Genomic DNA, 13,749 nt, shown 5'->3' with positions numbered 1-13,749 from the left:
TGAAAGAACCACATCTGCAGTTGCAGCTTGCAGCGGCGACGCTTCTAGCTCCCCCGGTTGTAGCTCCACCGCCGTCCCTCGCCGTTGATGCTCGTTGCACGAAATTGCGTCGACGACGGCCACCAGGCCATCAACGGTGATTGCAGCTCCATTGTCTGCTTTAAAAAAAAGGAAAACATTTCACATCAGCGCGCCGGCCGAAACGTTCGGCCAGTCGTGGAGCTAGCGTTCGATCCACCTCGATCCAGTGTCGTCTGTCGCGCGTCCTCCTCTGAGTTTTTTTTTCTTTTGCCTTACCTTCCTCTTCCTTTCACCACTCGACCTCCCTCCCTGGCTCCTTGTTTGATCCTCCCCTCCCCCCACCCCGCGTGACCTCAGGCACTGCCGGTGAGCGCCGCAGCTTCTCTGGCGAGGCGTCCACCAGGAACAGATTTTTCAAGCCCACCTGTTGCATGTTCGGCGTTCCCCAACTTCAATTAAAGGGCTGTTTAGATTGTGACTATCTTTGCCATATATTATCACACGAGTTTTGCAACACTTGCTTAAGTTGAGTTACTGGGTATCCACAATTCGGCGTCATCCCAACCTGCGCCTATCTATGCGACACCCCTGCAAATCAAAATCATAATTACATGTAGAGGCCATCAAAATCGTCCAAGAAAGTTACACTGCTGCGATTGCACCAAACATAACTCTGCTGCAATTGTGCCCAAACATAACATTCATTGCAACTTGTTTTGAATCACTTCAGATAGATACATCCACGCAAACCTGCATTTCTTTGGGTAAATTTGAAGAGCGCCTTCGAAGCCAACCAACAGGGTGGACAACACTACAGCATGGCTCAGCACAGAGCCAAAGAAGCTGGCGACAGCAGCAGCAGCAGCAGCAGCAGCAACTATGCTGATGCTCAGCTGCATTGGCCTGGGAGACCATGTAACTACAAGAATAAATAGCACCAACAAAAGGCTCAAACTTCTCTTGCCACTCCCTGTTGTCATTACAAGCGAAGGCTCTGCACCTCATCTAATTGTTATACATAATGACTAAGAAAAAAGATACAACAATCTCTCCAAACAAAACTGCGATCACAAAAACTGCAGCACGAGAGGAAATCCTTCCTGGCCCCGGTCTGCAACTCTTGGCGAAACGGTAGAATATAATCATCATGAAAAGCTACTCGTAGAAATTGGCACCTAAAATGTATGCTCCTTGAAAGCATCGTCATCAGTCGCAATAAAGCCTAATCATCGAGTCGGCACCGGCGGTGAACAACCACGGTTGTCTTGGGTGGAATTTGCAATCCAAAACTCCTGCAAAGCAACAAAACCAAAACATATAGTTACAGATACTTGCTATTTGCATAACCTTGTGTGGCTAACTGGTTAGCAAAATATATCATAGATAATTGTTATAAACAAAAATATATAGCTTCAAGCAACGCAAAATATAATATAAATACATATTTCCTTCTGGGCGTACAAAGTTGGATCCTGCCCAAATCTTGAATTTGCCTATGCATCCTTGCGAGCCCATATATACCTAGAGTGCTTGGTTCAATGGACACTGAAACTAAGTTTCTTCCGTGCGAATAATTTCAATTTAACAAGATACATGCTACAACATTACAGGCTCAATATTACGCTAGTCTGTCCCTGGTTCTCGAAAAAAATCCAAGCACCAACAAAGCAGGTACAGCTATAAGCAATTTACTGTAATTTGTAAGAAGTGATCAAATAGGAGAACATGGCATATCAGCACAAGCACATGTATGCTTCAGTTCAAACTCACGTCATATGGATTCGAGGACTCCAGAATGCAAGGTTCAAAGCAAAGTATATGACTTGCATTCTTCCAGTGAAAAACATAACGATGTAAACAGAGTTTAACCACTGCCATATATCTGTTTTGATCGAAATGTCTACGCAAATAAGAATCAACAAAAAATGTAAAATAATGCAAATTATAGAAACCACATGATGTATGACAATATACCTCTTCTATCTGAACTCAAATGGCCACGAAGAATCTCCAATGGCACAATAAGTGGGTTCTGGTTGAGATCAGCATAAACCATCCCATGGAACACATGGGCTGTACAATCCTCCGACGATGAGGCAAAAAGAGGGTATCTCCGGTGGAAAGTAACACTGGTTATATCCTTCGAGTGGTTCCTGAATTAAAGAAAATAAAATACAAAATATAAACTCATACAGAACAGGATAAGTATAACTAGTGGGTATTATCCATAAAAAGAACTGTATCTGATGTTTTTTTAAACAGAGCAGTAACTGAAACTGGAAAAAACATGAGAATTTCTTACAGTACAAAATTCAAAAAAACTAGACTAAACAGTGTAAATCATCGACATTTAATAGGGAACACTTTTGCGCATAGTGGTGATGTCGAGAAAGAATAGGTCGGCATGACTTTGAAGGCTAGCGTAATGGAGTCATCTGTGGCTGCATCAGATAGCAAAGCATGTGGCATGTACTGTTGCTTGATTAAAATAGGTGCCCACATCAGATGGAAAAGCATGTTGCCCGTATAGTACATTGTTATTAAAGCATTTAGTAATTAGTACATAAAAACACTTTGTAATAAGCTCCATAAAAAACATTAAGTTATCTGAAGTAAATTGAACAAAGAAAAGCTAAAATAATAAGCAACCAACTGCCTAAAACAGTAACATTGGCAACGTATCTATAGTTCTATACAAAAACTGAAACCAAAAATACAAGAAACTAAATGTAAGAGAAGTAGTACTTTAACATCTTGTACGGCCTTGTAGACAGATCAGTGTCAAACCAGCACAATTTACCATCTTTACTTCCCACAATAACATTATCGCCTGCATGAAAGAATTGCAATGCCAATAAAAAGGCGATCCAACAAACAATGTAGCACTACCATTAATTTAACCAATGGTTTACAGCTTAGAATAGCAAAGGTAATATGAACCAACTCAAGATTTATCAACTGGTAAATTAGTAATCAGTTGATTTTATACGTACCACCAGGGTGGATAGAGATAGAGGAAATCTCACGAAGACCTGACTCCAGCTTCTTGACTACCTCTGCCTTTTGGAGATCATAAACCTGAACAAACTTCTTAGTGGCAACAAAGAACATCTTTTGAGTTGGATGGAATACTGCTGCAACAGGGAGTCCCGGCAATTTACGGAAAGGATGGTGAGAATGCTTCTTGGAGAGCTGATGCAACAGTACAGCCCTTGATTCACGTACAAAGGAATTAAGGTATACAAACGAAAGAAAAGATATTCAAAATGTGAAGAATCTGTTTACACACTATGTTGGCGGGGATGCATATCTACAGTAACTATGAATTGAAAGAGTGCGACCCAATAAAGAAAGAAAAGCACACAGCTCCAAAACAAAGAAAGAAAAGCCAATTTTGCTGGGGCACACACTTTAGAAACGTCGCAAATGATTATCTTGATATAGTTAGAATGTTGCATGGCAGCTCCAAGATTGAAACTAGAGAAAATTATTTTAGAACATATTTGTTATTATGCTCATGCATCACTTGTAAATTAAACAAAGCAAACAGGATATCAGTTGGCACGACTGTCGTGAAATAGTCTCCCTTTGAATGCCACTCCACGGTTGATGCAGCCTGAACAATAAAACAGATGTAAGCATGCGAACAAAAAGCCTACGCATTTAGGAGAATGATAAGTAACCCTCAAGTACTATACCCTATGATGAATCAATGTGATTCCGTCAAATTTGTCATTCTTCACCCACCTCACAGCTGGTTTCTTATCACCTGCAACATAATTAAATATTTAAGAACACACTGAATAAGAGAGGTGGAAGAATTGTTTGGTTGACAACTACTATTACCATCATCTTCAGGGGTCGGTTCCTCGACATGGAGGAGCTGCTTTGTCCTCACTTGTGTTTCCTCATCCCCCACCTCAGCGTTAAGAAGCAGAAGATCACGGCCACTGCACAACATAAGATGAATGGTGAGAATGTGTAACACCAGAAAATGAAGTATACTTGTGAATGGCGAAGGCATACACAATAGCAGCCAGAATGGGCCTCTCAGGTGAAGGATTCCACGAAATATGATGGACATCAGCACCAACATTGAAAACCTTAAGACAGCGACCAGTTTCAACCTCCCAAACACGAATTGTTCCATCAGATGAACCTTCAGCAAAGAAGAACTGTAATATAAGACAATGCCATGCTCAAGTTTATGAGATCATTTCATGCAGCAAAGGGGCCTTTTCACAGCCCAATTCCTCATCCTTCTACAAATATAAGACCCTCCATTTTTTGGAAACTTGAGATTGGTCAATAATATTTGCCATTACAGTTATGTTTCACAGCACTGTCATTTACTACTTTTGTATACGATGCATACTAATAAAGTTGGTCACATTGAAAATGTAAATTAACTAATAACATTGAGTTCATTACTATTTGAACCATCAGAACATTATCATAGAAAATAAGGACGCCGATAACTGCCACACGTGTGGCATGTAGTAACACCGCCCACACGTTTTTTACAGTAAAGTTGCCATCCGGAAAAAAAATAAATCTCAAAAAAACTGAAACTTGCCATCCAAACAGAAAGTTGCCATGCTTCACAACTAAAGTTGCCATCCTCTTGTAACTAAAGTTGCCATCAAAAAACGTGTGGGCGGAATTGCTTCGTGCCACACGTGTGGGCGTTATCATTTGGGGAAAATAAATATCTACACTCTATACCTGATGCTATCCACTGCCCTGTTGCTTCAACTGACAGTGACGTCACTGGACCACCATGGCCCTTGAACTCAAGGTAACAAGTTCGTGGATATGGCCTCAGATCCTTTTTACTGGGTAACTTTGGCTTGAGCAACTCAGGATCAATGTTTATCTGTGGAATTGCCAAATGATCATCATGCATTGAAAAGAACATCACGATAATAAATGATAAACTGGAATCCAGGCAATAAAGGCCCATATATAGTCATGAAAAGAAGATAGATCCTCCACTTACACGCTTCTTGCGAGTTCTAGGACATAGATAAAGATCTAGGCACCGATCAAATCCTTCCCTAAGTGCCTTCTCGTAGGCAGGTACACTTCTAAGAGATTCAAATCTGCATAATCAATGGCACAATATAAAGGGGTGATGTAACTAAATTTCCTCAGACGAATCAGACCATGCATAAGAAAAATCGTAATGACAATGTAGAAGTAATACCGTCGTGGGATGAATTTTGGCCTGTCCTCCTCATACATAAGCTGGTAGTTATCTATCTCCTCTTGTGTGGGAATATATTCAACAGAAGGATTATACGACTCTTCATGACCTGAATAGAAGAAATTAATGGCATCATACACAATATAGAACATCAACTAAGAAACAGAAATGCCCAGTGCAAAACTGTTTCACATAATTTCAACAGAATGGGAGGTCATCAGGTCAAATAGATTGCCGAGAAGCTTTTCAAGTAAGCATGACATGGCTTGCAAAATGATGGCATGGTACCTGGCAAATTTGGTTTAGGTGCAGGAATGTAGCTCAAGCCTTGCCGCTTATTGTCTGCTGTATCAGTGTCATCTCCCCACAAGAGATAATAGTTTGGCTCATCCTTTGGCTTGTCAAACTTGATCCATCCTTTACGAATGGCTCTAACAAGTTTAACAACCTGCCATAAAGAACAATTGAGGTAAAAGATATAGTAAATAGCAATGCAAACTAATTATTAGTTATAAATGGCAGGCAAGAAACATGATAGCACAAATGCAATTCCAAAGCAGTTTCAGAAAGAAACTAACAAATAAGTCCTGTGGAAATTAAGGCTATTTGACCAGTACTAAGTACTAACAGCATATAATCTCTATATTCTTGCTCAGCGAGAAAGCATATACAATACGAATCCAAAGCAGTTTCAGAGAGTACCTACAGAATTAGTCATATGGCTACTGAGTCTGTTTATGGAGTACTAATATCACATGATATAATTCAATGACTGCCCACAAAAATCTAGGCAACTGAACAAAAGTGAAAGTTGAACTAACATTAGTAATCCCTTGCTGCAACATGCGATAAATTAGTAGAGCGCAATCTGAAATCTAAACAGTAAACACTCCAAGGCAACCAGCAAAATATGAAAACTAGAAACACCTCACAATCATGAACTGAATTATTAAAGCAGGAACCCGTGACCTGCCAATAATCATGAGTTCACTGTCTCACAAATTTCTTAAAACATTCTGTATAAAACACATTTTAATAGGGTATTTCTTTTCTTAAGCAAGATACTTCAGATCTCGAACAGACAGATTAACAAGACATCCATGCACTTAGTTATATCTTATTAGAAATTAAAGAGCATGTAGATTTTATCAAAAGCTCTAACATAACATAGAAGATAAGGAAACTGATGATATACCTTCTTTTGCTCCCATTTTGAGGGCACAAATCGCCTCTTTGGCTCAGGAGCGTTAGAAAGTGGATGGCCTTTATCAGCATATTCAAACCAGTCAACATAATCCTACGAGAAAAGTTTACTCAGCCCATGTTGAGCATAATAGTTATATGTATAGAAAGGGGAAGGAAACCATAAATTGCAAAAGAATTAACTTCAGTGATCACCATATTCAAACCAGTCAACATAATACTAAGAGAAGTCTACTCGCTCTGTGTTGAACATTATAGAGAAAATGAAAGGAAACCATGAACTGTAAAAGAATAGCTTCAATTTGCATGCATGTACATAATCTCCACTGCCATGTCAACTACAGCTTAAATTATTACTTGTACAGGTAAGTACAAGTTACATCCGTAAAAAATCAGTATTATGCATGATGCTTAGTAAATGCCAGCATGGAATTCACTTCTAAATGTTCATCTACACAGATTCACAAGCATAGTGACGATAGCAAATAATAACCACTATGCAGACCAACTAGGTCTTTTTTAATTACAAAATGAACACTTCAAATAAATGTTCGATGATATTGGCAGGTACACTTACTGGATATGGATCAACATTGGCATGTGGAGTCTTCCCCTTCATCATTCTACTAATTATCTTAGCTTCTTCCTTGGTAATCTTCACCTCCTCGGCATTATAGTCATCCCAAATCTTTAACCTATACTTGGCAACAGCAGGAAGTGAGGATGGGGCATTTAATCAGTAAGGAAATCCAGACCCACCTAACCTAGCAGCAGACAATGTGTGAATGAATGTAAGGGAGGAAAAACATTTTGCAAGACGTGTGAAATCTGGGGCACTGAACCATGAAATTTTTCAAAAACATTTTGACTCCATATCGTGCAAGACTGCAGGGATACTTGGCAAGGCTTTCTTATATCAGCTGAGTATGTGCAGAGTTTAAAATCAGAACTGGGCATAGGCTAGTAGCTAGTCTTTGAGTATGACAGACTGGAGTGAGATGATAAAAGCACTTATACAGAAGCTAAACCGCTCAACATTTGTTCAGCCCCTGTTTCCTTAGCTGTAAGTAAAACTGAAGTTACATCAGACGGATAACTAATCCCATCCTGAAGTTCTCACGAGCACGTAGTAAGTTGGGCACACGACCCTATATAGCAGCCAATCGAGTTGGAGCCTCGTACCAGTCATCATCATTATCTTTGCTGCTGAGGAAGCTGTCGATTTTGCCCTCCCTGTCCCGCTTCTTGATCTTCCTCCCGGAAATGTCGTACCCGATGTGCTCCTCGTCCTTGTACCACTTAAGCGGCACGTCCCCGACGGTGTTCCGCGGCGCAACCTGCAGCACAGCAAAGCCAATTGATAATAGTCCGTCCGTCCGTCCCCGGGTACGCAACTAAAATGGCCGTGGAGCAGCTGAATCACCTCGTCCTCGGAGGAGTCGCTCTCTTCCGCCGCGGCATCATCCTCCTCCTCCAGGCCGTCGGAGTCGGCGTCGGAGCCAGAGCCCTCGCCGCTGTCCTCGAACGACAGCGATGCCTGCGGCGGCAGCAAGGACAACCCATCAGCGCTAAGTAGAAAATCGATGGGGTGAGTGGGGGAGCAGGGGCGGACCTCTTCGTCGTCGTCGTCCTCGGACCAGGCGCTGTCGCTCCACGGCGAGTCGTCGGGGGAGAGGTCGGCGGCGTCGTCCCCGCCGGGGGAGAGGGCGGCCTTGTCTTCTTCGTCGGCGCGCCCCATTCCGGACGGCGAGAGGCGCGGGGCTCGGGGTGGCGCGGTGGAGGAGGGAGGAGGCCGCCGCCTGGGCTGCTAGGGTTTTAGGAGGGGACGGACGGAGGGGAAAGAGTGTTCCTTCGCTTCGCTTTGCTCCTCGCTGTCGGGTGGATGCAAGAAGAAAGCCCCATGCCAAGGGCCGGGCCGGCCCAGCTTCCATCATCCATCATCATCGTGGTCCCGCGCCGGCCCAACGGACCAACCTAAAAGGTTTTCCTAGGAAATGTGGCGTGCAAATTCTAAGGGGCCATAACTTAGAAGATTATAAGATTTTATTATATGGACTAGCTGAATGCTCCTGCGTTCTCAAAAAAAAAAGTTGAATGCTCCTGCGTTGCCACGAAATACAAAATGTGAGTAAACAAAGGTTAAAATTCAAAAATGTGTCAAATGTGACGGTGTGTGGTTTTCTATTTCTATTCATACAACAACAAACTAATTCTAGTTCCCACTCCTTTCCTCCTCGGTCATCACCATATCGCCTTAATCACCCTCTCCTTGCAAAGAAACAAAACAAATCAGCATCTTTCACCACCCTCTCGATGATGCAATAATTTAAGCTGGTGGAGGAAACTTTATAATTTACAATGGAACATCCCAAAGAAAGCTAGCTTGATCCGTTTGCTTATGCATCAAGTCGTCCTTAGCAAAATTCTATTTCAACGAAAAAACAAGAGGTTTGTCCATTAAATAGAGTAGTTATTTAAATACTTAGCCAGAGTATGGAAATGTAGAGGTTAATCTCTACTACCTAAAAAATATGTTCGGTTTCTGTCTCCCATCTTACATCGTCTGATCCCTTCGTCTGTCCCTCCCACCCTTCCATTGATTTTCATATGCTCCTGGGTTTTTGTTTAAAACGATTTTCATCTAGCCAGACAAACCCAATCAATATTTTGCAATATAATCAATTCATGTATGGCAATCAACATCTTATCTGGTAATGCATAACACAATTAACTCACTTCAATAATGGACGGTAATCTCTTCTATTTTTTCCTATCTAAAAAGAACGTACGAAAAAATTACCCTTGTTAACTCTGCCCCGAATGTTCCTTCCTCTCATGGTTCCCTATGCCTCGTCTCACTCAATCCCATCTCCTCGGTCCTCTCCTTTATTCGCTCCTCCTAATCGCCAACAGCCTAACCCTCCCCCTCGCCTCACTTGACTTGATCTGGCACCGCCTTGTTGAGGTGTCCAGCTATAGTCGATGAAGCACTACAAGATCCTCATCTCCCCGAGCGACCTCTCCCGTGTATATGTGGCAACTCCGTATTGAGAAGGTCGTAAGCGACGCGACTATCCGGCGTGAGCTGCTCCATAACTTGCTTTTGCCGCCGGCCGCGGAACCTCGTCCCGTGGTGATGTGCCACGTGGTCCAGGTTTTGCATTGAAACTAATACAATTGTGAGGAACACGCTAGTGGATCTAGCAATCAAACTGGGGAAGGGAAGTAAATTGTGGAGATTTGAATTTCAAACAAAAAGCAGTGGTTGGAGCCGACCTGTTGCACCCATACACACCCTCATGGTGAATCACTGACGCATCATGTTCCTAGCCTATCTTATTCCTTTCGTTCCAAGTTGCAATGATCGACAGAGAGAACTACTTATAGTTACAAGGTTCGACGAACTCAACTCTTGTAAGCCAACTGGGCTCTTTTCGTTCTCTCCTGGGTTGGGCCTTGTGAAAGTGCTAGTGATCGACTAGAGGGGGGTTGAATAGGCGATTTTTATGAAAGTCTTCAAAACATGAAAGTTTCAAAGACAAACGATAGAAATAAACCTATTACCATGCAGCGGAAGGTAGACTACACTAGGCAAACCATAGTCAAGTATTCAATGAAGTGAAAGCACAATGACTAATAGCAGCTGGGCAGTAAATATAAGGTAGGAAGATATTGTGAAGCCAATCAGAACAAGCAGTCACTAGTGAAGACAAAAGATAATGCAATCATACAATGACTTCACAAGGACCAACAGTAAGTAAAGGGAAGGGAAGGATGAAACCAGTGACTCGTTGAAGACAATGATTTGTTGGACTAGTTCCAGTTGCTGTGACAACTGTACGTTTGGTTAGGGAGGCTGAGATTCAACTCAGAAGACCTCGTCTTCACCTTATTCCCCTTGAGCTAAGGACACCCAGTCCTCGCCCAATCACTCTGGTAAGTCTTCAAGGTAGACTTCCAAACCTTCACAGACTTCGTTCACCGGCGATCCACAATGACTCTTGGATGCTCAGAACGCGACGCCTAACCGGCTGGAGGATTCACAGTCCTCAAGTGTAAAAAGTCTTCAGATCACACAGACAGGAAGACTTAAGTGATGCCTAACACTCTTTGGCTCTGGGTGTTTAGGGCTTTATCCTCGCAAGGAATTCTCTCTCAAAGGCTTCGAGGTGGGTTGCTCTCAAACGACAAAAGCCGTACTCTAACTCTGAGCAGCCAACCGTTTATGGTTGTAGGGGGTGGGCTATTTATAGCCACTAGGCAACCCGACCTGATTTGTCCGAAATGACCCTGGGTCACTAAGGAACTGACACGTGTTCCAACGGTCAGATTTCAAACACACACGACAACTTTACTTGGGCTACAAGCAAAGCTGACTTATCCAACGCTGGACAAGATTTGCTCTCATAGTCTTCACTCGAAGACATAGGATTTTTGGTTAAGCATCACTTCAGTCATTCTGACTGGTTCTCTTGGACCCCACTTAACAGTACGGTGGTTCCTACAACTCATCAAAGAAAAACACAGAACGACGAAATTGCTAAGTCTTCGCGCTCCATAGTCTTCACGCGATGTCTTCTCTTATCATAGTCTTCAATGTGAATGTCTTCACATACCACCTCTGACTTCAATGTCTTCATACATTTTTAGGGGTCATCTCTGGTAGGAAAACCGAATCAATGAGGGACTTCTACCTGTGTTATCCTGCAATTCTCACAAACACATTAGTCCCTCAACTAGGTTTGTCGTCAATACTCCAAAACCAACTAGGGGTGGCACTAGATGCTATATATGAGAAAGACAATCAAATCAACATAGTGAAGATAATCATGAAGACAAGTTGAGATTGAAGCCAAACCAAATGTGAAGACATTCCAAACGTAACGCCATGAGTGAAACACTTCAAACAGAAAAATTTGGTGGTGGCGTTACCCACCGTATAGGAAGTATTAGACCCAGACACGATGCACAATTATCGCGGCGCTCCGAAGTCAAATTCCACATTAATGTATTCACACTTAGAATGTAAGTCTTCATTGATTGAAGATATACTTTACTTCGTGTGTTGCACATCTAAGTCATCAATATGCATAAGTGTTAGGATGTGTGCCTGATCACAGGACATTTGAGGATTCCAAGATATTTAGCTCACACCGTAACTTGCAAAACCTCTTCTCACCCAAGGGCTTGGTGAAGATATCTGCCAATTGCTCTTCAGTGTTGACGTGTATGATATCATTATCTTCCTTCACAACATGATCTCTGAGAAAGTGATGATGAATTTCAATGTGCTTTGTCTTCAAGTGCTGAACTGGGTTGTTGGCAATCTTGATGGCGCTTTCGTTGTCGCAGTAGAGTGGCACTTGCTTCAGATGAATGCCATAGTCTTTGAGTGTTTGCTTCATCCATAGAAGCTGAGCGCAGCAAGATCCAGCAGCAATGTATTCAGATTCAGCAGTGGAGAGAGATATACAGTTCTGCTTCTTTGAAGACCAACATACAAGTGATCGTCCCAGAAAATGACATGTGCCTGATGTAGACTTGCGATCCACCTTGTCACCAGCATAATCAGCATCCGAGAATCCAACCAGATCAAACTCTGAGCCCTTTGGATACCATAATCCTAGTGTTGGGGGTGTGAGCCAAATATCTGAGAATTCGCTTCACAGCTAAGTGATGCGATTTCTTTGGTGCCGCTTGGAATCGAGCACACATGCAACACTAAGCATAATATCTGGCCTAGATGCACATAGATAAAGTAAAGAACCAATCATGGAGTGGTATACCTTTTGATCGAACTCTTTACCATTGTCGTCGGGACCCAGATGATGTTTGGCTGGCATTGGCGTCGTGAAGCCTTTGCAGTCTTGCATCCCAAATTTCTTCAGGCAATCTTTGAGGTACTTCTCTTGAGATATGAAGATGGCGTTGCATTGCTGACGTATTTGAAGACCAAGGAAGAACTTCAGCTCACCCATCATGGACATCTGATATTGCTCTTGCATCATATATCCAAACTCATCAGTGTATTTATGATTGGTGCAGCCGAAGATAATGTCATCCACATATATTTGGCACACAAACAGTTCACCATCATATGTCTTCGTGAAGAGAGTGGGGTCGAGGGAACCAGGTTTGAAGCCTTTGCTCTTCAGGAAGTCTTTGAGTGTGTCATACCAAGCCCGAGGGGCTTGTTTGAGGCCATACAGTGCCTTGTTGAGTTTGTACACCATGTCATGATGTTTTGGATCTTCAAAGCCAGGCGGTTGTGCAACATACACTTCTTCTTCAATCTTGCCATTGAGAAAAGCGCTCTTCACATCCATTTGATACAGAATAATGTTATGATGATTTGCATAGGCCAGCAGTATGCGTATGGCTTCAAGTCTAGCCACGTGAGCAAATGTTTCATCGAAGTCAATCCCTTCAACTTGAGTGTACCCTTGAGCAACGAGACGAGCTTTGTTTCTGACAACTTGACCATGCTCATCTTGCTTGTTGCGATATATCCATTTGGTGCCTATTATATTGTGCTTGCGAGGATCAGGACGCTTAACCAGTTCCCATACATTATTCAGCTCAAACTGTTGAAGCTCTTCTTGCATAGCTTGAATCCATGAAGGCTTCTTCAACTTTCTTGGGTTCAGATATTGAGACGAATGCGAAGTGCCCACAGAAATTTGCTAGCTGTGTTGCCCTTGCCACAGAACTTTCTTGGGTGCATTGATGCTATCAATTATTCTCTCAATATGTACTTCATTTGCAACACGAGGATGTATAGGACGAAGATTTTGCTCTTGCTGATCATTGTCATCGTTAGAAGGATTGTCTTCAGGCTGAGCATTGTCTTCTGTTTGTTCAGGTGCGGAGATGATAAGTTCCTCTTTAGGCTGAGATTCAGATGGTATGATTTCTCCAGTTCCCATAAGTTTGATTGATTCATTGGATGGAACTTCATCTAGCACATTTGGCAGGTGCTCTCTTTGTGAGCCGTTAGTCTCATCGAACCGCACATCCACTGTTTCAACCACTTTATAGTGAAAAAGGTTGAAGACTCTGTAGGAGTGCGAATCCTTTCCATATCCAAGCATAAAACCTTCATGTGCTTTTGGTGAAAATTTTGAAGTGTGATGTGGATCCTTGATCAAGCACCTAGCACCAAATACTCTGAAGTAACTGACATTTGGCTTCTTGCCAGTAAGGAGCTCATAGGATGTCTTGTTCAGAAGCTTATGAAGATAAACACGGTTGATGATATGGCATGCAGTGTCAATGGCTTCAGGCCAGAACTTTCTTAGAGTCTTGTATTCATCAAGCAT

General features: G+C 42.4%; 1 protein-coding gene across 2 annotated transcripts; it reads right to left on the bottom strand.

Moving 5' to 3' along the window:
- Nucleotides 1-953: 953 nt before the first annotated feature.
- LOC125510411 (Transducin/WD40 repeat-like superfamily protein) lies at nucleotides 954-8,306 on the bottom strand. 2 transcript variants are annotated; one of them, XM_048675581.2, is made up of 17 exons: nucleotides 8,043-8,306; nucleotides 7,854-7,967; nucleotides 7,613-7,767; nucleotides 7,008-7,125; nucleotides 6,423-6,524; nucleotides 5,516-5,675; nucleotides 5,228-5,336; nucleotides 5,021-5,123; nucleotides 4,747-4,897; nucleotides 4,048-4,180; nucleotides 3,868-3,971; nucleotides 3,720-3,790; nucleotides 3,577-3,637; nucleotides 3,015-3,242; nucleotides 2,767-2,851; nucleotides 1,996-2,174; nucleotides 954-1,313 (listed from the first exon to the last, which is right to left on the bottom strand). In XM_048675581.2, exons 1-17 carry the CDS (start codon nucleotides 8,166-8,168, stop codon nucleotides 1,228-1,230), a joined length of 2,085 nt encoding a protein of 694 aa, XP_048531538.1. In that variant the 5' UTR covers nucleotides 8,169-8,306; the 3' UTR covers nucleotides 954-1,227. The 2 variants fall into 2 exon arrangements, with proteins under 2 accessions (XP_048531538.1, XP_048531537.1); XM_048675580.2 differs by having other exon boundaries at nucleotides 7,854-8,306.
- Nucleotides 8,307-13,749: the final 5,443 nt, after the last annotated feature.

Source organism: Triticum urartu, chromosome 5A, assembly GCF_056163025.1.
Source record: "Triticum urartu cultivar PI428250 chromosome 5A, HENAU_Tu73, whole genome shotgun sequence".
In the NCBI taxonomy this organism is placed as follows: domain Eukaryota; kingdom Viridiplantae; phylum Streptophyta; class Magnoliopsida; order Poales; family Poaceae; genus Triticum; species Triticum urartu.
The sequence above is the reverse complement of the archived record's forward strand: the minus strand, read 5'-3'. Positions and strand labels throughout refer to the sequence as shown.